The following is a 25,304-nucleotide window of genomic DNA, read 5'->3' as shown; positions in this document are numbered from 1 at the left end:
TATTATAACGAATGTTTGACAAACTGTTAAGTTTCTACATTAAGTGATGAAGTTGTATTTAATAGTAACAGATTGAGAAGTTAAAGAGAGTACACAGTATTGGAAAGAGATGCTTTTTTTCCACCGACTGGAGAGACACCGTTTCCAATGTCCCTTTTATTTAGCACACATTGTGCCGGTCATAAAAAAAAAAGAAAAAGCTCTTACATGTAAAAAATGAATTTGGTATCTATACCTGACAACCACATAAAGGCCGGTGTTGTCATTGAAAAAAAAAAAAAAAAAAAAGTACAAACGGGAAAAAAAAAACACAGTGGCAAATATTACAAAATATATATTTACAGTTATCAACAATAACAGGAGCAATGCACTTCGTAATACAGTAGGAGAAGTATAAATTGTCATCTGTGTTTTCTCTCCAACAGTGCCGGACAGCGGCCACAATCCCCATATGTAACACTACCGAAGTGGAACTCTTCAGAAATGGGTGGTTTGGTGTGTCGGCCTAAAAGATCAATATCCTCCCCCCCCCACACACCCACACAGAAAAATAAACAAAACAAACATACAAACAACCAGAGATAAATGTGGTTTAGCTTCTTCAGTCAGTGAACGTCTATTACGTCTAGAGAGCGATTCGGATTCCTTACGAACGAAAAGCCATGATGAGCAGACAGCATGTAGCTTGAGAGGGTTACCACGTCTATCATGTGTTCCCCCGGCAGTAAGACACCCACTGTGTTCACATCACAGCAGGTGGAACTAGAAAACCTTACAGAGAGCTGAAGATCTTGTTCTTGGTACACTAGTAACATTAGCTGCTTTTCAACCACCCATCATGAAAGAGATACTAGTGGCCACCTCTGTATGAGGAAACATGGGTATGGCCATCATGTGAAAGTTTTTACTAAGACCAAACGCAAGTCTGTCCATCAGACCAGCCAATACTCTCTCTCTCTCTCTTTTGCTGTCTCAAGGCACAACATCTACAAACCCACTGCGACCCATATGCAATACATGTCATACCCTAAGTGCTGAGCTTGAACTTCTCCATTCCATTAGCTTAAGGATCAGGGGTTAAACAGAGTTTAATGCTATCAGCTAGCAACATAATGACAATGGCATTTTTCTTTTTTATAGCATTTTTGTCTGAATACACAATCAAAAGATCAACACCAGTGACGACCTCTACTTGAACTGAGGGAGGACAATTGTGCTCTCTTCACATAAAGCTGAAGACAGTGGCTTTAATACAACTGAACACCATTCATGTCCAGGTCAAATGCATAACTGTGCAACACAACCCACACGTCCTTCTTCTGACAGATCTTCTTCACCCGTCCAAAAATAATCTTCATTCGTCGACCTCTGATGGACTAATGGCGAATTGACACGAAACAAAACAAAAATGTTGAAATCGATTGTAGAGGGAGGGAATAACCTAGGCCTGTGACATGTCGTTCCCACGGAGATGCTCATCACTAACATTCTACTGCTGATTTGTGCCTTGTAGTGGAAATGGCGTCCCCTTCTGGGCACTATCCTGGGAACAGGTGGAAACTAAAAACACCTCAACTATTCATACCCTCAGTAGACAGACTCAACTGATCCCAGATCAGACAGCATAAGGATGGGGAGCAAGTGTTACCTCTCTAGTACAACTAGCCCACATTACTCTCCTATGAGAATTATTCTCAAATGGGAAAACTCAAGGAAGAAAAATCCTCAAATCCTTCCCCACAGTCCTCCTCTTGTGACATATATTAGCTGCATCATTCGTAGTGCCCATATTTGGCTATTTCCTCTGTCTCTCTCAGGCAGCAGCTTCTCCTTCATTCCCTTTCTGAGTCTTTCGGCTGGGACAGACACGGCGGTCGCTAGAGTTCCTGTTTCTCCTGAGCCGTGCCCGTCACCATTAACAGGTTACACGCCATGAACTGTACATTGAGGATACTGCTGGTGTTGCCCGTGTAGAGACCGACCAGCTCGCTGCTCGAGCCGTCCGCTGCAACCGCCGCCGCTGCAGCGGCCGCACCAGAACCTCCACCTGTTGTCGCCGTGGCTCCAGCCGCCCCACCACCACCACCTGCGGCGCTGCTGTTGCGGATGTCCCACACACGCACCGAGTTGTCCAGCGAGGACGAGGCCACCAGGCTGGAGTCCGGGCTGAACGAGAGGCCTGTGATGGCGTCTGTGTGTCCGCGCAGGTCCTTGAGCAGCCCGCCGGACGTCAGGTCCCACAACTTCAGCCGCTGGTCCTCGCCGCCCGACGCCAGGTACCGCCCGTCCGGCGAGAAGGCCAGGGCCAGCACGGGGCCCCGGTGGCCCGTGAAGAGGCGCACCGACGCCCCCTGCTGGGCGCTCCACAGCCGCACCGTCTTGTCGGCCGAGCCCGAGGCCAGGTAGCCGGAGTTGGGATGGAAACGGACGCAGTCCACGTCCGACAGGTGGCCGGCGTAGAGGCGGAGCGGGTAGGTGCGCGACGGCGTCCAGAGGCGGGCCGTGCGGTCCTGCGAGCCGCTGGCGAAGTAGAGGCCGCACGGGCTCACGGAGACGTCCCACACCGGGTAGGCGTGGCCGCGGTAGAGCGCGGCGCACGTGAAGCTGGACAGGTCCCACAGGCGCACCGTGGCGTCCTCCGAGCAGGAGAGCAGGCTCTGGCCCTGGCCACGGCCGTCCGTCAGGAAGGCGGCGCGGTACACAGGGCCACAGTGGCCCCGCAGCGTCCGCATCTCGCTGCCCAACGCCTCCTCATCGTCGGCCTGGGATGGGCGGGGGGAAACAAATAAAACTCACTCAAGCAGTCAAGATCAACTACTAACTGGCCTGATGAGGAAAAACAAAAGACTCACTACAACCTTCCTAGTGAGTTGTGACTAGGCTATCAGGTGAGTCTCTGACTGAGACAAAGCCACCTTTCCTTCTGAGGACACTTATCCAAAGCGAATTACAAAACATTACATACATTTTTTTTTTATATTTACAACGTATGGCTCAAATTAAATTAATATAACCAATTAGACAGATGCTGTTTAAAAAGGTGAGGTTTTAAAGGGTTTTTGATTGTACTAAGGCTGTCGCTGAAACAGACAGCACTAGGTAGGTCATTCCACCACTGAATGAAAGATGAAATGCAGCTGCTTCCTTACAGCTTTCGGAATGTTAAGATAACAAGCGGAGTGGACTGGAGACAGTGTTTGGGCTCTTAAATGTAAGTAATCACTTGAAGCAGCTTTAAGAGAACACCACATTATGTACACCTGCTTTAAGAGCACAGCATATTATCCTCAGCAGGTTTAAGTGCCAGAAACATCACTTAGACCTGCTTTAAACTCACTTCCTCCTCTAGCAGATCGCTGAAGAGCACAAAAAATTGCTCACAGCAGCTTTAAAAGCTAAGAGTATTGCATAGAGCAGCTCTAAAGGGAATGGCAACCTCACCTCCTCCTTCAGCAGGTTAAACATACACACACACACAATTCCATAGAGCTGCTTTAAGCGCATCCTCTCCTCCAGCAAATCGATATAAAGAGCCAAAAATATATTGCTTACAGCAGCTTCAACAGCCAAGAGCATTGCACAGAGCAGTTCTAATGGGAATAACAACCTCACCTCCTCCTTCAGCAGGTTAAACACACACACACACACACACACACACACACACACACACACACACACACACACACACACACACACACACACACACACACACACTTTAAGCTCACCTCCTCCTCCAGCAGGTCGCAGGCCAGCCGGACCTTGGAGACGTCGGCGCGGTGCGGGCCGGCCTTGAGCTTGCGCGCGCGCAGGCTCCACAGCTTGACGGCCGAGCTGTCGAAGGCCGCGGCCAGCAGGCGGCTGTCGCCGGACACCTCGGCGGCGTTGAGCTGCTGGTCCGTGTGCTGGAAGGCGTAGAAGCAGACGGTGGTGAGCGAGGGCGGGGCGTCCCGCACGCGGCGGATGGCCTCCTGGAGCGCCTCCAGTGCCGCCTCGTTCTGCGGGACGCCCGTCTTGTCTTCGGAGCCGTCGGGGACGTTGTCTGGAGTGGGACCTGGGAGGGGGTATTTATCATATTCAGTATTTATATCACCTTGCAGTTCAGTTTAGAGCAGGGTTTATATAACAACCTTACACTTCTGCTTACAGCTGTACACAATCATACAGCTAAAATTGAAAAAAATAAATCTATTAATTCATCGAGATGAAGAGCAGTTAATGAGATGATTATTCTACCTATATTTTAGTCCTAAAATAAATAATATAAAAAGGATGAGGGAGGAGGCTCAGACACAGACGTCTACACACACCCACCCACCCACGCACGCACCTGAGGTGTTGGATGCAGAGGTGTTGTTGGTGGTGGTGGTGGTGGTTGTAGTGGTGGTGGTGTTGTTGTTGTTGTTGTTGTTGCCGGGCGTGTTGCCGTAGAGCTGGTAGTGTGTGCGTGGCGTGGGCGTGACCTCCAGCTGCAGGTGCGTGCTGAGCACACGGCAGAGGGCTCCGTTGTCGTCGCTCTGCAGGTAGCGCAGCAGGTAGCTGTAGGCCGCGTCTGACAGGTGAACCACGTACTTGTGCTCGAGGAGGGCGCACAGCTTGGGGTTAGCTGCCACATCCTGCAGAGAGAAAGGGAAAGGGAGGGGACAAGAAAGAACAAAAGAGAGTGAGGAACAGAGAGAGGCCAAGTCAATCAAAGCTTAATACATTTCTATTTTCAGCAGCATTTTGTCTACACCATCCTGATTTGACCCAGGAAGACTGCCACCTAGAGTTCATAGTTAGAACTCCTTCCCAACAATATTGGAGGGGTTGGGACATATCCACAGACACCTGTGCAAGAGCGTGTGTGTTTGTGTCTACGTGTGTGTTTGTGTCTACGTGTGTGTGTGTGTGTAAGAGTGAGTGTGAGTGAGTGTGAGTGTGTGAGTGGTGTGTGAGTGTGTGTGTGTGAGTGTGTGTGTGTGGTGTGTATTGATGCAGTGCTGATGCCGTGGCCATTTACCTGCGCCGTCTGCACGCCCTTGAGCAGCTCCACGGTGACCCTTTGCTCGGTGTCCTGCAGGAAGGGGCCGTGGAAGCGACCGTAGAAGCCGTCGGCGGCTGGCCGGAGCCCGCAGCGCACCATGTCCAGGTACAGGTAGAGGAAGAGCGGGTAGAGCACGCAGCCCACCTCCTGCCCCCACGGAACCTCGGCCTCTGAGAGGAGACAGCAGACCGCCATTACCATCGGCTCTCTTAGAGCCACATCACTTAAAGCAGCAGGAAGGAGCTCTGCTCTAACACAGGCGAGTGAAATACCAAAGAGCTGCTGACAGCTTACCAACATGCTAAATAGTTTCTTATGGCGATATATATATGGCAATGTCGTACACTGAAAGTTTTTTTTATTTTACATTTCGCAAGGTGTTGCAAGAAAATTCACTACAAAACTACAATCACTGACAGCTTACAAACATGCTAAATGGTTTCTTATGTCGATATTTATATATATATTTTTTTACATTTCCCAAGGTGTTCTAAACCCGGAACACAGAACTACAAAGTGGATATCCTGGATGGCTAGGGGGAACCGCAGGTGTGTAGATCAGTCCTTCACATGGACATATGCTATAACATCAAAATGCAGTAGGAGATGATAATCAAAACTAGTCGACTACCTCAAAGTGATAAATTGTTGCATAGTGTTGCTTTAAGAAGGAGATGGATTTGTAAAAGTTGACCCATACTTTACATGTGATGCACTAAAATAGTGCTGCAAATGTATTTGGCGGGTGTTGCACAGGAAAGCATCAGGTGCAGTTGGGAAAGCACACTGTAGTATGTGTGTGCGCTGTACCGTCTGTCAGACACTAATAAAGTGCAATACTTCAGGAAGAGCAGGAACCATGCTTGTAGCAGGACCAGGCCATTAACAGAAGGAGATAACCTATTAACTATATCGAGCAAGCTGAAAGCTTTTGCATTTTTAGTCAATGACACCCTGAGAAGGGTGATTACTCCATCATGTTATTTGTCAATATGCCTGAATGGGTTCTAGCACAGAGTAAAGAAACGTCCAGAGATACTCTGCAACACTCACCCAGGAGGAAGGTCCGTAGCCTGGAGAACTGGGTCTCGTACTGATGGACGTCGGCCTGACATGGGGCAGCTGAGACTATGTTGGCACAACTGGATTCTGTCTGGACTGTGGGGGAGAACGCATATGAAAGATTGACTTCAGAGAAGATGAGAGAAACATTACTTGCACTGTAGACGCCTCCTAGCGGGAAGGTGGAGGGGAAATTTCAGCCTCAGGTGATATTACTAACGGGGGGGGGGGGGGATGATGGCAAGTAAAGGACAAATGGCTGAAATTTTCTAATTCTCACCAGTGAGGCTGGCAGCCATCTCCTCGGCGGTTTGCGAGAGCTTGGCGATCTTCAGGTTGCCCTCGGAGTCCACATACTGCCGCCTCTTCAGGTACTGAGTCACGGCGTATTGAATCTGTTCGGTCCGTACTCGCTTCATGCCCTGAGGAAAAGGGGGAAAACATACAGGGTTATCTGGAACAGTAACGACGTGAAGACATTTAGTTTAGAATGACGTCAATTGCAAATTATTGAAAACATTGAGTTTAGAATTATGTTAATTGTGAAGTACTTAAAAGGAGAACAGCTATCCTAGCCTCATCTAACTTACATCGATTGCGTTAACCAGGGATGTCACTTTGCCTAGGTTACTTGACGCATGCCATCACTCTCGTGTCTGCGTACACAATGAGTTTCTATCATTAGAGGTCTATACTGCACTCATTTCTTATACAGTTGTCGTTTCATTGACAGCCAACGACAAACGGAGCTCCAACGGAGAATACGTCATTCGAACGTTTACCTTGGCTAGCATGACCTAGCTAGGGTTCGTGTTCAATGTGATGGTGTGCAGAAACTGCCCATGAAAACCCGCGCAAAATCGTTATACAAAGCAGAAACTCAAAATGTAGACAGACAGTGAAATTGTTACTGCAGCCAGGGTTGAGGGCACTGGATGTAATGACATATATGTTACAGCAACAAAGTTAGTGAGGCCTATTTAACTTGGCTACTGTTAGCTGGCTAGCTGTATTTGTTAGCAAACTACCGTAGGATAGCTAGCTAGCATTAGCTTGATATTTTAGCGGGATTCAGGCCAGAACGATAGCTCGTATTAATATGGTTAGCGATTAAACTTACTGCATATCTTGTTTCTCCACCTCCGTGTTAAGATAATGTCATACATTCGCCACGATAGAGGTGAAACGGTGATTTTTTTCACCTAGTCACCTGTGGTAAACCACTTCTGACCTGCCAATGTGAGGTTCGAAAACCACTTCCGGGTGAACAAAAAAAATAAACTCGAGCATAATAAAGGGACGGGTGTTTCATGGGTCACTAATACTGCCCAAAACACTGAAGGTAAGTTACTGAAAACCATTAACGACAAAATGTCGATTTAAAGAAAACATTTGTTCATCTGTATGCTTTTTTTAGAACGTGCAAATGAGCTGCAAGCTTTTACCGTGAAAGAGTTATGGCGGTTTGGTTTAAAAATGTTCAGGCTCAGGCTGGCCTGCTTGGTTTGACATGTAGGCTACAAATATGGAGGGAAAGTGGAAACCTACACCCCTAGTGGTAGCGTTCCTATCGGCGAGCAGTGTACATGTAAAACCTCTTTAACCGTATTAAAACAAACAAAAAAGTCAAGTGTTTCAATAGTGTTTACAGTATAGTATTCGTTGAAGTTCCTTATCACCTCTTTACACTAAATCAAAACAATTCGTTTTGTGGTTGAAAATAAACTCTGATCACCAAAATCAATAAAGTTTATCTCAAAGCTTTTTCATACAAGCCATTTCACAAACGTTTCGATGTGGACCGATATATAAATATATATAATTTTTCTGAAAATTTCAGAAAGTGCAAGCAGATGTTTTTACAGGTTTCATTAGATGTTGAACAATAATTACAACGTGATATAAACCTGTACAGTACCCCGTCATACTCACATTGCAGTGAGCATTTGCACAGATTTAAAAACGTTATTTGTCAGTGAATGTTGAACTGAATGGAAACCGTGCATGGATTTGAGACATTCATATGACTGGAAATGGCATAGTGGCACAGTAACGTTCATTGCCACAGTCTGAATTTTCAAGCTCATCGGTTACCCAAATGCAAAACTGCTGGCACCACCTGTGCGTGTCTACTCATGCATACTTTAATTTATACTCACACTCACATACACACACACACACACACACACAAGAATGGCACCACCTGTGAGTGTCCACAGTACATACATACTTTAATTTATACACACACACATACACACACACACACGCATTTGGCCATCTTAAACTCAGCCTCCCTTTAGAATGCTCCTATGGGTCAGCGGGTAGAGCTAGGTGCTCAGACAGATCATGGGTCTGATAGCTAAGCAAAAAGCTTCTAGCGAGCCCTCATGTCCTGCAGACTAGGTCCTGCAGCAAGCCCCCGTGTCCTGCAGACTATGCCCTCGTGTCCTGCAGACTATGTCCTTGTGTCCTGCAAACTACGTCCTGCAGCGAGCCCTCGTGTCCTGCAGTAGATAGACTATTATAGATTTAAATAAAAGCCATTCAAAACCTGAAGCTGCAAATCTGTGCTGCTTTTCACTGTTGTTGATTGCTTGATATAAGTTCAGACAGTATGCAGGCAGCCTAAACTCTTAAATAGACTGGAATGTATGTACATAAACTCGTCAAAAAAGTTTGGAAATATGTGTTTGGTCGATTATTTCTCTGTTGTTACAATGCTAATTGGCACTGTATTTTATATCGTTGAAAAAAACTGTTTATTTACCTTTACAATGATGTCCAACTATTAAGGATCATGCATTTGTGGGATGAGCAGCACAGCTGATTATGTGGGTAGAGCCCAAGTAAAATTTGCCAAAATTCTCTATTCTCCTGTTCGTATTGACTCTTGTTTAGTGGTGTATTAAATGATGAATAAAGTGTAAAATTGCCAATATGTCTTGTTTGTTCCTTGTTACTAATCAAGCGTTCAATCATCCAATCCACCAAACAACTCAAAACAATAATCAATACCAACAGGAGAATACACTGTTTAGCATTGGCAGAAAATTTTGGCACATTGGGCGCTACCCACATAATCAGCTGTGCTGCTCATCCCACAAATGCATGTTCACAAGTTGGACATTGTAAAGGTAAATACTGCAACGTGTGCGCCCCCACCATCCAACCTGCCCCGCTAGATCGTTCAGAACCGTACTACCTGGCCCGCTAGATTGATCGAAGCCAAGACCCATTGAACGCGTGCCGTGTCCAGGCAGTGGTTTGAGGAAATGCGATAGTCTGAGGTCATGGGTTTGATATCTAGGGGCATGCACCCTCAAAAGAAGTGCTAAATAACTAAAATGTCAAAGTAAAATGGATCTTTTCAAGTCTGCAGATCTTTCACCTTTCTTCTTCTTCTTCTTCTTCTTCTTCTTCTTCTTCTTCTTCTTCTTCTTGTTTTTCTTCTTCTAAAGAGTGTAGGCATGAGTATCTTAGGCTCCCCGATCACCCAAAGTGAACAACAATCAAGGACAACACGATGTATTTTACACCACACGCAACACAACACACACACACATAGTGATGAACTGGATTATAGAAGGATTTTATTTTTAATTAATGATTAGCAAATAGACATTCCATCACCAATGACAAGTCAAATATTCTTGGGGTTTTCTAAACATTTTGAAGACCAAACTGACTATATGAAAGAGATGGGGGCAAGTTCCTATCACCCCTATTTTACACCTATTTTACTAATTGCTAAATGTAATAAGTCTTACGCATGTTATTCATTTTCCCAATTTGTATTAATCTTCACCAGAGCCGTATCCAGACGCGCTATCCAACCATCTGAGGACCTTTCTTCTGGAGGGTTCATGATCGTGCTCATCAGCTTCAGATGATGGACCTTGAGTGTTCAAAACAGACGAAGATGAAGAGATAAAGAAAGAAAAATAATTGATTTGATTGATTGATTGATTGATTGATTGTTTCTCCTGGAGCAGCGTTTTGCCCAGTTTTAGCTCCGCTCTTGTTAAAGCACGTCTGACACACTTAGCAGGAAGTGTAATTTGACCTTTGACCTTTACAGGTTGTATAGCCTACTATGCTAATGGTTATCAGTGATATGTGGGCTCACCTGTGAATGTCTGTTGTTCTGATAGGATCCCCAGAACCCTCTCCATGACCGTTACCTCCCGCCTCCCCCACTCTCGCTCGAGCATCTCCCTCATTTCCTCCAGAGGATCTTCGAGGTTCTTGCTAACTTCTGTCTGAGGCACCTCATCTTCAGCTTGCCAAGGGAGCCCTGCTTCACCCTCACTCTCTGGAATGTGAAATAAAGTTCATACTTGCTAAGGCTCGGGTCTAAACTCAGTGTTCGATGATCACTTTAAAATGATTGGGGTTGAAATAGCGTATGATGTCACCTGAAGTAGTCTGATGTGTGGTCAGTGGACCGGTAAACTTTGACCTTTCACCCACACTGGCATCAGAAGATGGTTCACTGCCATGAACTGATGGAAAAATAAATTAATTTATAAAACAGGATAAGTTATGAGGCATCAGCACAACACAATGAGGCCATTACCATGCCAACCAGTGAGGAAACCAGAACAGTAACTCACGGTCAGGAGGCGATTCCATGTTTCTATTTCCTTTCAGCTCAAAGGTTTGACTGTACATATTTCTGATTTTCTCCTCCATCTCTTTGTCCATCCTATTCCATTCCCGATCCACCAACTTCACCATGTCAACATTTGTCTCATTTGGTTTTACAGTCATCTCTTCAACATTAGGTGTTTGGGTTGCTTCACAAAGACTGAAGACGGTTTTCCCAGCCACCATCTCATCGATCTTCTTGAGCAGCTCTGTGACTTGCGGGCTTTCCTCATCTTGGCCCTGACCCAAGACATGATATCTGTTCCCACATTTCTCTACTAGCCATCGCAAAGGTTCTCCTTCGCTCTCTATGTGTTCCTCGATGGTCGTCTCTCCCAGCAGGTCTCCACATGTGAACAGCACTATGGTGTGTCTCCAGACCTGCTCTCCAAACATCTTCATGTTGTCTACAGTGATCTTTCTCTGTTCCTCTCTGAAAGTGGTATCAGCAGGGATTGCCAGGAGTATTGCGTGAGGATTTTTACCATCAAGCGTTACACTTCTTCTCAGCTCATTCTTCACCCAGTCTGGGGTGAACAAGGCAGAGAGGTACTTCCACCAGCCAGGGGTGTCTACCACGGTGATCTTCCTTCCGGCAACGACAGATTCTACATCAGCTCGGACAGTTCTTCTCATGCCTACCATTTCCTTTTTGTTCAGGATGATATTTTTTGCCGAGGTTTTTCTAGAGCACACCCAGCCTAGCAGGAGAATCCGGACCTCTGGCAGCAGGAGGACCTGAGCTGAGAAGACCCATTTGGATCATTATCATGTAGCACATGGTTCTGATTAATGAATGAGATGAGAGAATAAGGATATTCTTTCTGTTTTCTATACTTTATCATGTTCAGCCAGTAAAAAACTTACCTTGTTTACTGAGTGTTTCTCTTTGACTCTTGACCCTCAGGTGTCTGGAGTTGGCTTTCCCCTGATTCAATTTCCTTTTCTCTTCAACATCCTTTAAAGCCTTCTCATCAAGTGGAAAATAGCTACCGCTGTTGTTTGCAATGATACACTCTATCTTTTCCAGCAGCTGGGTTATCTGCTGTGGTTCTGTCATGCTCTCATTCTCAAATATGTGATATCTGTTCATACATTTATCTATTAGCCCCCTCAGTGCCCCATCTTCACTATCAATGTGCTCCTCTTTGCTTCTGTCTACCCCAGTGATCATCACTAGGGTGTGTTCCCAAACTTTCTCCCCAAAGAGCCCCAGGTGCTCTGCTACAGATCTCCTGTTCTTCTCAGTGAACGGGCCATCAGCTCCAATGACTAGCACAAAAGCATGAGGCCCTGGTAGACACTTAGACGGACTCAGCATGAGCTGCTGTTTCTTAAACTCTGCTGTGTCAATCAAAGGGAAGTTCCTCCACCAGCCGGGGGTGTCAACGAAGATGAGCTTCCTGCCATCGACCTCCCCCTCTCTCCTCATGCAGCTGACTGTTCGTTTCCCAGGCTCAGGGTCATGCTGGCCAAGCACAGTGTTGATGAATGACGTTTTGCCGGACTGATGTTCGCCTACCACCACCAGCCGCATTTCTGTAAGAAACACGAGGAGGAAAGAATATATAGATATAATATAGATATCAGTAGAATGCTGACATGAATTTGATGATTCAAACAGACATTGAACAAAGGATGAAAGAGACTGACAACAGTGGTCAAAATGACAGGCCTGCCTTGCACACACCAAAAACGACGGTTGGCACTAACCTCAGTTAACTTCCAGTATTTACACAGGTCTACATTAATTCAGAATACAGCCTGAATCCGAATACGTTATTCGGGAAAGCACAGATAATTCGATGTAAACAGATATTTCTACCTGAAGTTGAGTGTTATTATTTGGGGGAAAAGTCAACTCCATGACTGGCATACATCAGCTACTGTTTCTTAAAATGGCTTCATATCATCATATACCACAAGATAAACATGCTATTCTGTTTGCAACGTATGACTTTGTTTTCACTAACTAGTTGTTTAGTTTACTACAACTTATTGAAAAGAGATGGCTATATTCCGAAGTCGTGTTCTACTGAGGAGGTTTAACACTGAGTCATGTTGAATTTTGACTTAGCGTCAACTAAGACGCTACAAGTATTTAATGGTTATGTAAAGTTTACATAACCATGAAATACTTGTAGCGTGTAAGTCAACTAGTTAGTGAAAACAAAGTCATACATTGCAAACAGAATAGCATTTTTATCTTGTGGTTACATTGTAAACAGCCAGAAACACATTCAGGAGATGTGCATGAGACAGACAAGAACATTCTTAATTCAGTTCAGAAAACTTTTTATTTAGTGTTCCGCTTATCCAGAGCTGCCATCAAACCATCCGAAAAAACAAGTTTAGACTTGTTATTTAGTGTCCGTTGTGGAGCTGTGAGATCTTGGAACATTAATGCTTTCAAGTTACACAATACTGCATTTTCCAACAGAGTCGCATTCTAGGACACTGAACCCTTAAAGACAGTTAACTGACCTTGAAAAAGAAGGAACAGCATTTACACTTCGTATGACCAAATGCCATTGAAATTAATTCAAGGGCGTTATAAAATAAAACTACAACATAAAGGGGTGATCATAAAGGCATAAAGATGGTAATGTACATGTTCATCTGTAATTGCAAAAGGTTGAGGGTTAGTGATGAGTATGTCGTCTCTACTTGATCCCTCATAAACCACGTGATGTCAGGTGTCAATAAAAATCTAATCATTTTTTAATGCTTACTCACTCTTGGAATAATCATTTTATCATGTGTCACAACACACATGTTCCCAGGGAGTTGCGTTCTAGGACACGGAACAGTTAAGGACAGTTAGCTGACCTTGAAGAAGAAAGAACAGCATTTGACTTACCACTTTCTCGAATATGTTTTTCCTGAGACATTCTTATTTCATAGTCCCAAAAATGGCACCAATTGAAGTTTCTTTTGTCAAGTTAACAAGATGAAGACATCTCTCATTCACTCATGCACCCAACTGAGGAAGCCCAATCGAACAGCACATTTAAGCTTCAGAGTTTGCTCGTCTTAGGAAAGAACCCAGAATAAATCGGCAGTCTGTGGAAGCGCCAGTATTCACTGAAACCAGAGCGACTGCTTGTGATGACTGTGGGTCATCCAAACAAAAACAAAGAGGAGGAGCTACATCACCTCTGTTTGCTCCAGAGTCCTGGACTAGGAGTTCTGCTTCAGGTAACTCCTCCCACTTCTACAAACACTGTCAAGTCAGCTGCCACCAGTCATCGAAGCTTCAATGATATTAATATATGATATACAAATATATTAACAAAATTAAACTTGCAGGTTAAAAACATTCAACTCAACTAACAACCATGAACTTGTATGACTAAATAAAAGCAAAAACAAATCACCCTTTCAATGTTACAATCGAGTTGTAAAGATCATTTCGCCATATTGCCGACAACGTTTTCTAAACATGATGAAGACCAAACTGATGGAGACAAATGCATATCAACACCTATTTTACTTATCACAACATGTAATAAGTCATCCGCATGTCATTCATTTTCCTTATTGTCTAAATCTTCAGCAAATTTAGAGGTGATATCAAACAATCCAAGTTTAGACTTGTTATTTAGTGTCCGCTGTAGAGTTGTGAGATGTTGGAACATTAATGCTTTCATGTTACACAATACTCTCTATTTTCCCCAGGGAGTCACGTTCTAGGACACTGAACAGTCAAGGACAGTTAACTGACCTTGAAAAAGAAGGAGCGGTATTTGCCCCTCATATGAGATACCAGTATCCACTGAAACCAGACCGACTGTGTGTCATCAAAACATAAACATACTGGCAGGAGCTACATCACCTCTGTTCACTCCAGAGTCCTGGACTAGGAGTGCCCCTTCCGGTAATATCCCACAATTCTACAAACACTGTCAAGTCAGCTGCCACCAGTCATAGAAGCTTCAATAAGGGAGAGTAAAACTAAATGGAAAATGAATGCTTTTTAATTGAACAGGGAGGATTCTCAAATTAAATTTAAAAACCTGACAATAAAACCACGCACCAACCAGACTTTTATAATGTGTTACTGAAAGATATAGGCTGTTTAAAGATACAGATGCTTGTATAGTTTGCATAAAGGTAAGAGGCATCTCTTATTTTGCAGTGACACTGGTGTAGAGTATAGAGGTACCATGGAAGGAAGTGGTTCTGTTTCTGTGGGGTTGCCATCAGAATTTTAGCTAGGCAAGACACAAGTTCAAATAGACTTGCTTTATACACATGACCATAAGTAACAGTATTGCCAAGGCACACTTGGGAAACAAACACACACACATATATACAGTATACAAACTTTTGTCATTTTATTATGAACCACGTGGAAAGACTACATTACAATAACTATATCAGCCCCCTCACCCTTATATTTCAAGTTGAACATATACCCCCCTCAGCCCCCATGTCTTCTCTCCTCAGTAAGCTCTGGCGGTCCCCTGGTGTGTGAGAGAGCTGGCGTGTGGTCCCTGGTGGGTGAGAGCGCTGGCGTGTGGTCCCAGGTTGGTATTGTATCCTGGGGCATACTGCAACGTGTGCACCCCCAACGTACTACCTGCCCCGCTAGATCGTTCAGAACCGCCCTACCTGCCCCGCTAGATCGTTCAGAACCGCCCTACCTGCCCCGCTAGATCGTTCAGATCGTCGAAGCCAAGACCCATTGAACGTGTCCAGGCAGGTGGTTTGAGGAAATGCGATAGTCTGAGGTCATGGGTTTGATATCTAGGGGCATGCGTCCTCATACGAAATGTAGACCTGTGCCACTACTGGAAGTTATTGTGGGGAAAAAAGCCTCTAAAATGTCAAAGTAAAATGGATATTTTCAAGTCTGCAGATCTTTCACCTTTCTTAGCCTTGTTACACTTCCTCTTCCTTTTCCTCTTCTTCTTCTTCTTCTAAAAAGTGTGAGCATGAGTATCTTAAAGGCTCACAGATCACCCAAAGTAAAAAACAATAAAGGACAACACAATGTATTTTACACCACACCAAACACAACACACGCACACAGTGATGAACTGGATTATCGAAGGATTTTATTTTTAATTAATAATAAATAGACATTCCATTATCAATGACAAGTAAAATATTCTTGGGGTAAAATAATATAAAATGTAACTATAAGCTTTTACAGATCCCTAAACACATTGCCTGTGTTTTCTCATACTCTAAACTCTGCATGTCTAATTATATGTGGTGAATAAAAAATATATATGCATATAGACAGATTTTTCTGAGCTATTCCATTGTAAATGCCCAATCAGGTTAAAAACATTCAACTCAACTAACAACCATGAATTTGGATGAGTAAATAAAAGAAAAACAATCATCCTTTAAATGTTACAAGATAATTCCGCCATATAGCCGACAGTTTTCTAAACATCATGAAGACCAAACTGACTATATGAAAGAGATGGGGACAAGTGCCTATCACCCCAGAGTTCATATCAACAACTAGTTTACTTATCGCTACATGCAATGAGTCATCCGCAGGTTATTCATTTTCATAATTGTAATCATCAACAGAGCCGTATCCAGACGTATCCAACCAGCTGAGGACCTTTCTTCTGGAGAGTTCACGATCATGACCATCAGCTTCAGATGAAAGACCTTGAGTGTTCGAAACAGACAAGAGATGAAGAAAGATAAATCATTTATTTGATTGATTGACTGATTGTTTCTCCTGGAGCAGCGTTTTGCCCAGTTTTAGCTCTGCTCTTGTTTAAGCACGTCTGACACACTTAGCAGGAAGTGTAATTTGACCTTTGACCTTTAAAGGTTGCATAGCCTACTATGCTAATGGTTATCAGTGATGTGTGGGCTCACCTGTGAATGTCTGTTGTTCTGACAGGATCCCCATAAACCTCTCCATGACCATCACCTCCCGCCTCCCCCACTCTTGCTCGAGCATCTCTCTCATTTCCTCCAGAGGATCTTCGGGGTTCTTGCTGCTCTCTGTCTGAGGGACCTCCCCTTCAGCTTGCCCAGAGAGCCCTGCTTCACCCTCACTCTCTGGAATGTGAAATAAAGTGCATACTTGGTAAGGCTCTGGTCTAAACTCAGTGTTCGATGATCACTTTAAAATTATTGGGGTTGAAATAGCGTATGATGTCACCTGAAGTAGTCTGATGTGTGGTCAGTGGACTGGTGCACTTTGACCTTTCACCCACACTGGCATCAGAAGATGGTTCACTGTCATGAACTGATAGAAAAATTAAATAATTTATCAAACAGGATAATTTATGATGAAGCCATTGAAATTGAAGCCATTACCATGCAAACCAGTGAGGAAACCGGAACAGTAACTCACAGTCAGGAGGCGTATTGATGCTGGTATTTCCTTTCAGCTCAAAGGTTTGACTGTACATATTTCTGATTTTCTCCTCCATCTCTTTGTCCATCCTATTCCATTCCTGATCCAAGAACTTCACCATGTCAGCATTTGTCTCATTTGGTTTTACAGTCATCTCCTCAACATTAGGTGTTTGGGTTGCTTCACAAAGACTAAAGAAGGTTTTCCCAGCCACCATCTCATCGATCTTCTTGAGCAGCTCTGTGACTTGCGGGCTTTCCTCTTCTTGGTCCTTACCCAAGACATGATATCTGTTCCCACATTTCTCTACTAGCCATCGCAAAGGTTCTCCTTCGCTCTCTATGTGTTCCTCGATGGTCGTCTCTCCCAGCAGGTCTCCACATGTGAACAGCACTATGGTGTGTCTCCAGACCTGCTCTCCAAACATCTTCATGTTGTCTACAGTGATCTTTCTCTGTTCCTCTCTGAAAGTGGTATCAGCAGGGATTGCCAGGAGTATTGCGTGAGGATTTTTACCATCAAGCGTTACACTTCTTCTCAGCTCATTCTTCACCCAGTCTGGGGTGAACAGGGCAGAGAGGTACTTCCACCAGCCAGGGGTGTCTACCACGGTGATCTTCCTTCCGGCAACGACAGATTCTACATCAGCTCGGACAGTTCTTCTCATGCCTACCATTTCCTTTTTGTTCAGGATGATATTTTTTGCAGAGGTTTTTCTAGAGCACACCCAGCCTAGCAGGAGAATCCGGACCTCTGGCAGCGGGAGAACCTGAGCTGAGAAGACCCATTAGGATCATTATCATGTAGCACATGGTTCTGATTAATGAATGAGACGAGAAAATAAGGATATTCTTTCTGTTTTCTATACTTTATCATGTTCAGCCAGTAAAAAACTTACCTTGTTTACTGAGTGTTTCTCTTTGACTCTTGACCCTCAGGTGTCTGGAGTTGGCTTTCCCCTGATTCAATTTCCTTTTCTCTTCAACATCCTTTAAAGCCTTCTCATCAAGTGGAAAATAGCTACCGCTGTTGTTTGCAATGATACACTCTATCTTTTCCAGCAGCTGGGTTATCTGCTGTGGTTCTGTCATGCTCTCATTCTCAAATATGTGATATCTGTTCATACATTTATCTATTAGCCCCCTCAGTGCCCCACCTTCACTGTCAATGTGCTCCTGTTTGCTTCTGTCTACCCCAGTGATCACCACTAGGGTGTGTTCCCAAACTTTCTCCCCAAAGAGCCCCAGGTGTTCTGCTACAGATCTCCTGTTCTTCTCAGTGAAGGGGCCATCAGCTCCAATGACTAGCACAAAAGCATGAGGCCCTGGTAGACACTTAGACAGACTCAGCATGAGCTGCTGTTTCTTAAACTCTGCTGTGTCAATCAAAGGGAAGTTCCTCCACCAGCCGGGGGTGTCAACGAAGATGAGCTTCCTGCTATCGACCTCCCCCTCTCTCCTCATGCAGCTGACTGTTCGTCTCCCAGGCTCAGGGTCATGCTGGCCAAGCACAGTGTTGATAAATGACGTTTTGCCAGACTGATGTTCGCCTACCACCACCAGCCGCATTTCTGTAAGAATTACGAGGAGCAAAGAATATATAGATATAATATAGATACAGTATCAGTATAATGCTGACATGAATTTGATGATTCAAACAGACATTGAACAAAGGATGAAAGAGACTGACAACAGTGGTCAAAATGACAGGCCTGCCTTGCACACACCAAAAACGGCAGTTGGCACTAACTTCAGTTAACTTCCAGTATTTACACAGGTCTACATTAAATCAGAATACAGCCTGAATCCGAATACGTTATTCGGGAAAGCACAGATAATTCGATGTAAACAGATATTTCTACCTGAAGTTTAGTGTTATTATTTGGGGGAAAAGTCAGCTCCATGACTGACATACATCAGCTACTGTTTTTTAAAATGGCTTCATACGATCATATACCACAAGATAAACATGCTATTCTGTTTGCAACGTATGAATTTGTTTTCACTAACTAGTTGTTTAGTTTACTACAACTTATTGAAAAGAGATGGCTATATTCCGGAGTCGTGTTCTACTGAGGAGGTTTAACACTGAGTCATGTTGAATTTTGACTTAGCGTCAACTAACTAAAGTTTACATAACCATGAAATACTTGTAGCGTGTAAGTCAACTAGTTAGTGAAAACAAAGTCATACATTGCAAACAGAATAGCATTTTTATCTTGTGGTTACATTGTAAACAGCCAGAAACACATTCAGGAGATGTGCATGAGACAGAGAAGAACATTCTTAATTCAGTTCAGAAAACTTTTTATTTAGTGTTCCGCTTATCCAGAGCTGCCATCAAACCATCCGAAAAAACAAGTTTAGACTTGTTATTTAGTGTCCGTTGTGGAGCTGTGAGATCTTGGAACATTAATGCTTTCAAGTTACACAATACTGCATTTTCCAACAGAGTCGCATTCTAGGACACTGAACCCTTAAAGACAGTTAACTGACCTTGAAAAAGAAGGAACAGCATTTACACTTCTTATGACCAAATGCCATTGAAATTAATTCAAGGGCGTTATAAAAAAAAACTACAATATAAAGGGGTGATCATAAAGGCATTAATATGGTAATGTACATGTTCATCTGTAATTGCAAAAGGTTGAGGGTTAGTGATGAGTATGTCGTCTCTACTTGATCCCTCATAAACCACGTGATGTCAGGTGTCAACAAAAATCAAATAATTTTGTTATGCTTACTCACTCTTGGAATATTCATTTTATCATGTGTCACAACACACATGTTCCCAGGGAGTTGCGTTCTAGGACACGGAACAGTTAAGGACAGTTAGCTGACCTTGAAGAAGAAAGAACAGCATTTGACTTACCACTTTCTCGAATATGTTTTTCCTGAGACATCTTATTTCATAGTCCCAAAAATGGCACCAATTGAAGTTTCTTTTGTCAAGTTAACAAGATGAAGACATCTCTCATTCACTCATGCACCCAACTGAGGAAGCCCAATCGAACAGCACATTTAAGCTTCAGAGTTTGCTCGTCTTAGGAAAGAACCCAGAATAAATCGGCAGTCTGTGGAAGCGCCAGTATTCACTGAAACCAGAGCGACTGCTTGTGATGACTGTGGGTCATCCAAACAAAAACAAAGAGGAGGAGCTACATCACCTCTGTTTGCTCCTGTTGAGTCCTGGACTAGGAGTTCTGCTTCAGGTAACTCCTCCCAATTCTACAAACACTGTCAAGTCAGCTGCCACCAGTCATCGAAGCTTCAATGATATTAATATATGATATACAAATATATTAACAAAATTAAACTTGCAGGTTAAAAACATTCAACTCAACTAACAACCATGAACTTGTATGACTAAATAAAAGCAAAAACAAATCACCCTTTCAATGTTACAATCGAGTTGTAAAGATCATTTCGCCATATTGCCGACAACGTTTTCTAAACATGATGAAGACCAAACTGATGGAGACAAATGCATATCAACACCTATTTTACTTATCACAACATGTAATAAGTCATCCGCATGTCATTCATTTTCCTTATTGTCTAAATCTTCAGCAAATTTAGAGGTGATATCAAACAATCCAAGTTTAGACTTGTTATTTAGTGTCCGCTGTAGAGTTGTGAGATGTTGGAACATTAATGCTTTCATGTTACACAATACTCTCTATTTTCCCCAGGGAGTCACGTTCTAGGACACTGAACAGTCAAGGACAGTTAACTGACCTTGAAAAAGAAGGAGCGGTATTTGCCCCTCATATGAGATACCAGTATCCACTGAAACCAGACCGACTGTGTGTCATCAAAACATAACATACTGGCAGGAGCTACATCACCTCTGTTCACTCCAGAGTCCTGGACTAGGAGTGCCCCTTCCGGTAATATCCCACAATTCTACAAACACTGTCAAGTCAGCTGCCACCAGTCATAGAAGCTTCAATAAGGGAGAGTAAAACTAAATGGAAAATGAATGCTTTTTAATTGAACAGGGAGGATTCTCAAATTAAATTTAAAAACCTGACAATAAAACCACGCACCAACCAGACTTTTATAATGTGTTACTGAAAGATATAGGCTGTTTAAAGATACAGATGCTTGTATAGTTTGCATAAAGGTAAGAGGCATCTCTTATTTTGCAGTGACACTGGTGTAGAGTATAGAGGTACCATGGAAGGAAGTGGTTCTGTTTCTGTGGGGTTGCCATCAGAATTTTAGCTAGGCAAGACACAAGTTCAAATAGACTTGCTTTATACACATGACCATAAGTAACAGTATTGCCAAGGCACACTTGGGAAACAAACACACACACATATATACAGTATACAAACTTTTGTCATTTTATTATGAACCACGTGGAAAGACTACATTACAATAACTATATCAGCCCCCTCACCCTTATATTTCAAGTTGAACATATACCCCCCTCAGCCCCCATGTCTTCTCTCCTCAGTAAGCTCTGGCGGTCCCCTGGTGTGTGAGAGAGCTGGCGTGTGGTCCCTGGTGGGTGAGAGCGCTGGCGTGTGGTCCCAGGTTGGTATTGTATCCTGGGGCATACTGCAACGTGTGCACCCCCAACGTACTACCTGCCCCGCTAGATCGTTCAGAACCGCCCTACCTGCCCCGCTAGATCGTTCAGAACCGCCCTACCTGCCCCGCTAGATCGTTCAGATCGTCGAAGCCAAGACCCATTGAACGTGTCCAGGCAGGTGGTTTGAGGAAATGCGATAGTCTGAGGTCATGGGTTTGATATCTAGGGGCATGCGTCCTCATACGAAATGTAGACCTGTGCCACTACTGGAAGTTATTGTGGGGAAAAAAGCCTCTAAAATGTCAAAGTAAATGGATATTTTCAAGTCTGCAGATCTTTCACCTTTCTTAGCCTTGTTACACTTCCTCTTCCTTTTCCTCTTCTTCTTCTTCTTCTAAAAAGTGTGAGCATGAGTATCTTAAAGGCTCACAGATCACCCAAAGTAAAAAACAATAAAGGACAACACAATGTATTTTACACCACACCAAACACAACACACGCACACAGTGATGAACTGGATTATCGAAGGATTTTATTTTTAATTAATAATAAATAGACATTCCATTATCAATGACAAGTAAAATATTCTTGGGGTAAAATAATATAAAATGTAACTATAAGCTTTTACAGATCCCTAAACACATTGCCTGTGTTTTCTCATACTCTAAACTCTGCATGTCTAATTATATGTGGTGAATAAAAAATATATATGCATATAGACAGATTTTTCTGAGCTATTCCATTGTAAATGCCCAATCAGGTTAAAAACATTCAACTCAACTAACAACCATGAATTTGGATGAGTAAATAAAAGAAAAACAATCATCCTTTAAATGTTACAAGATAATTCCGCCATATAGCCGACAGTTTTCTAAACATCATGAAGACCAAACTGACTATATGAAAGAGATGGGGACAAGTGCCTATCACCCAGAGTTCATATCAACAACTAGTTTACTTATCGCTACATGCAATGAGTCATCCGCAGGTTATTCATTTTCATAATTGTAATCATCAACAGAGCCGTATCCAGACGTATCCAACCAGCTGAGGACCTTTCTTCTGGAGAGTTCACGATCATGACCATCAGCTTCAGATGAAAGACCTTGAGTGTTCGAAACAGACAAGAGATGAAGAAAGATAAATCATTTATTTGATTGATTGACTGATTGTTTCTCCTGGAGCAGCGTTTTGCCCAGTTTTAGCTCTGCTCTTGTTTAAGCACGTCTGACACACTTAGCAGGAAGTGTAATTTGACCTTTGACCTTTAAAGGTTGCATAGCCTACTATGCTAATGGTTATCAGTGATGTGTGGGCTCACCTGTGAATGTCTGTTGTTCTGACAGGATCCCCATAAACCTCTCCATGACCATCACCTCCCGCCTCCCCCACTCTTGCTCGAGCATCTCTCTCATTTCCTCCAGAGGATCTTCGGGGTTCTTGCTGCTCTCTGTCTGAGGGACCTCCCCTTCAGCTTGCCCAGAGAGCCCTGCTTCACCCTCACTCTCTGGAATGTGAAATAAAGTGCATACTTGGTAAGGCTCTGGTCTAAACTCAGTGTTCGATGATCACTTTAAAATGATTGGGGTTGAAATAGCGTATGATGTCACCTGAAGTAGTCTGATGTGTGGTCAGTGGACTGGTGCACTTTGACCTTTCACCCACACTGGCATCAGAAGATGGTTCACTGTCATGAACTGATAGAAAAATTAAATAATTTATCAAACAGGATAATTTATGATGAAGCCATTGAAATTGAAGCCATTACCATGCAAACCAGTGAGGAAACCGGAACAGTAACTCACAGTCAGGAGGCGTATTGATGCTGGTATTTCCTTTCAGCTCAAAGGTTTGACTGTACATATTTCTGATTTTCTCCTCCATCTCTTTGTCCATCCTATTCCATTCCTGATCCAAGAACTTCACCATGTCAGCATTTGTCTCATTTGGTTTTACAGTCATCTCCTCAACATTAGGTGTTTGGGTTGCTTCACAAAGACTGAAGAAGGTTTTCCCAGCCACCATCTCATCGATCTTCTTGAGCAGCTCTGTGACTTGCGGGCTTTCCTCTTCTTGGTCCTTAGCCAAGACATGATATCTGTTCCCACATTTCTCTACTAGCCATCGCAAAGGTTCTCCTTCGCTCTCTATGTGTTCCTCGATGGTCGTCTCTCCCAGCAGGTCTCCACATGTGAACAGCACTATGGTGTGTCTCCAGACCTGCTCTCCAAACATCTTCATGTTGTCTACAGTGATCTTTCTCTGTTCCTCTCTGAAAGTGGTATCAGCAGGGATTGCCAGGAGTATTGCGTGAGGATTTTTACCATCAAGCGTTACACTTCTTCTCAGCTCATTCTTCACCCAGTCTGGGGTGAACAGGGCAGAGAGGTACTTCCACCAGCCAGGGGTGTCTACCACGGTGATCTTCCTTCCGGCAACGACAGATTCTACATCAGCTCGGACAGTTCTTCTCATGCCTACCATTTCCTTTTTGTTCAGGATGATATTTTTTGCAGAGGTTTTTCTAGAGCACACCCAGCCTAGCAGGAGAATCCGGACCTCTGGCAGCGGGAGAACCTGAGCTGAGAAGACCCATTAGGATCATTATCATGTAGCACATGGTTCTGATTAATGAATGAGACGAGAAAATAAGGATATTCTTTCTGTTTTCTATACTTTATCATGTTCAGCCAGTAAAAAACTTACCTTGTTTACTGAGTGTTTCTCTTTGACTCTTGACCCTCAGGTGTCTGGAGTTGGCTTTCCCCTGATTCAATTTCCTTTTCTCTTCAACATCCTTTAAAGCCTTCTCATCAAGTGGAAAATAGCTACCGCTGTTGTTTGCAATGATACACTCTATCTTTTCCAGCAGCTGGGTTATCTGCTGTGGTTCTGTCATGCTCTCATTCTCAAATATGTGATATCTGTTCATACATTTATCTATTAGCCCCCTCAGGGCTCCACCTTCACTGTCAATGTGCTTGTGTTTGCTTCTGTCTACCCCAGTGATCACCACTAGGGTGTGTTCCCAAACTTTCTCCCCAAAGAGCCCCAGGTGCTCTGCTACAGATCTCCTGTTCTTCTCAGTGAACGGGCCATCAGCTCCAATGACTAGCACAAAAGCATGAGGCCCTGGTAGACACTTAGACGGACTCAGCATGAGCTGCTGTTTCTTAAACTCTGCTGTGTCAATCAAAGGGAAGTTCCTCCACCAGCCGGGGGTGTCAACGAAGATGAGCTTCCTGCCATCGACCTCCCCCTCTCTCCTCATGCAGCTGACTGTTCGTCTCCCAGGCTCAGGGTCATGCTGGCCAAGCACAGTGTTGATAAATGACGTTTTGCCGGACTGATGTTCGCCTACCACCACCAGCCGCATTTCTGTAAGAAACACGAGGAGGAAAGAGTATATAGATATAATATAGATATCTGTATAATGCTGACATGAATTTGATGATTCAAACAGACATTGAACAAAGGATGAAAGAGACTGACAACAGTGGTCAAAATGACAGGCCTGCCTTGCACACACCAAAGACAGTTGGCACTAACCTCAGTTAACTTTCAGTATTTACACATGTCTACATTGAAGCCGAATACAGCCTGAATCCGAATACGTTATGTGGGAAAGCACAGATAATGCGATGCAAACAGATATTTCTACCTGAAGTTTAGTGTTATTATTTGGGGGAAAAGTCA

General features: G+C 43.6%; 3 protein-coding genes across 4 annotated transcripts; all 3 read right to left on the bottom strand.

The window, feature by feature from the left end:
- Positions 1 to 39: 39 nt before the first annotated feature.
- Positions 40 to 7,357, bottom strand: taf5l (TAF5-like RNA polymerase II, p300/CBP-associated factor (PCAF)-associated factor). Of its 2 annotated transcripts, XM_042703458.1 has the most exons (8): positions 7,206 to 7,351; positions 6,676 to 6,741; positions 6,366 to 6,507; positions 6,077 to 6,181; positions 5,000 to 5,193; positions 4,328 to 4,613; positions 3,726 to 4,051; positions 40 to 2,762 (listed from the first exon to the last, which is right to left on the bottom strand). In XM_042703458.1, the coding sequence occupies exons 3-8, from the start codon at positions 6,502 to 6,504 to the stop codon at positions 1,878 to 1,880; spliced, it is 1,935 nt and encodes a 644-aa protein (XP_042559392.1). In that variant the 5' UTR covers positions 6,505 to 6,507; positions 6,676 to 6,741; positions 7,206 to 7,351; the 3' UTR covers positions 40 to 1,877. The 2 variants fall into 2 exon arrangements, with proteins under 2 accessions (XP_042559392.1, XP_012675760.2); XM_012820306.3 differs by lacking the exon at positions 6,676 to 6,741 and having other exon boundaries at positions 7,206 to 7,357.
- Positions 7,358 to 9,505: 2,148 nt separating this feature from the next.
- LOC122128775 (GTPase IMAP family member 7-like) lies at positions 9,506 to 11,435 on the bottom strand. The gene is made up of 4 exons (XM_042703544.1): positions 10,699 to 11,435; positions 10,501 to 10,587; positions 10,212 to 10,397; positions 9,506 to 9,980 (listed from the first exon to the last, which is right to left on the bottom strand). Exons 1-4 carry the CDS (start codon positions 11,375 to 11,377, stop codon positions 9,880 to 9,882), a joined length of 1,053 nt encoding a protein of 350 aa, XP_042559478.1. The 5' UTR covers positions 11,378 to 11,435; the 3' UTR covers positions 9,506 to 9,879.
- Positions 11,436 to 22,577: 11,142 nt separating this feature from the next.
- Positions 22,578 to 24,207, bottom strand: LOC116219225 (GTPase IMAP family member 7-like). Its single transcript, XM_031562345.2, has 4 exons — positions 23,414 to 24,207; positions 23,219 to 23,305; positions 22,930 to 23,115; positions 22,578 to 22,713 (listed from the first exon to the last, which is right to left on the bottom strand). Exons 1-4 carry the CDS (start codon positions 24,090 to 24,092, stop codon positions 22,598 to 22,600), a joined length of 1,068 nt encoding a protein of 355 aa, XP_031418205.1. The 5' UTR covers positions 24,093 to 24,207; the 3' UTR covers positions 22,578 to 22,597.
- Positions 24,208 to 25,304: the final 1,097 nt, after the last annotated feature.

Source organism: Clupea harengus, chromosome 24 (genome assembly GCF_900700415.2).
Source record: "Clupea harengus chromosome 24, Ch_v2.0.2, whole genome shotgun sequence".
NCBI classification, from domain to species: Eukaryota; Metazoa; Chordata; class Actinopteri; order Clupeiformes; family Clupeidae; genus Clupea; species Clupea harengus.
This window is presented reverse-complemented; position numbering and strand designations above follow the sequence as displayed.

What these genes read in the sequence shown, in the direction of transcription:
- taf5l (XM_012820306.3), bottom strand. Translation starts at nt 6,504, where the DNA reads ATGAAGCGAGTACGGACCGAACAGATTCAATACGCCGTGACTCAGTAC. An exon ending in CTCTGCATCCAACACCTCAG is followed by an intron (nt 4,052 to 4,327) that starts GTGCGTGCGTGG and finishes ACCCCCTCCCAG; the next exon opens with GTCCCACTCCAGACAACGTC. An exon ending in GCGACCTGCTGGAGGAGGAG is followed by an intron (nt 2,763 to 3,725) that starts GTGAGCTTAAAG and finishes CGCCCATCCCAG; the next exon opens with GCCGACGATGAGGAGGCGTT.
- LOC122128775 (XM_042703544.1), bottom strand. Translation starts at nt 11,377, where the DNA reads ATGGTAGGCATGAGAAGAACTGTCCGAGCTGATGTAGAATCTGTCGTT. An exon ending in CATGGAATCGCCTCCTGACC is followed by an intron (nt 10,588 to 10,698) that starts GTGAGTTACTGT and finishes TTTTTCCATCAG; the next exon opens with TTCATGGCAGTGAACCATCT. An exon ending in CACACATCAGACTACTTCAG is followed by an intron (nt 10,398 to 10,500) that starts GTGACATCATAC and finishes TTCACATTCCAG; the next exon opens with AGAGTGAGGGTGAAGCAGGG.
- LOC116219225 (XM_031562345.2), bottom strand. Translation starts at nt 24,092, where the DNA reads ATGGTAGGCATGAGAAGAACTGTCCGAGCTGATGTAGAATCTGTCGTT. An exon ending in CATCAATACGCCTCCTGACT is followed by an intron (nt 23,306 to 23,413) that starts GTGAGTTACTGT and finishes TTTTTCTATCAG; the next exon opens with TTCATGACAGTGAACCATCT. An exon ending in AGAACAACAGACATTCACAG is followed by an intron (nt 22,714 to 22,929) that starts GTGAGCCCACAC and finishes CGAACACTCAAG; the next exon opens with GTCTTTCATCTGAAGCTGAT.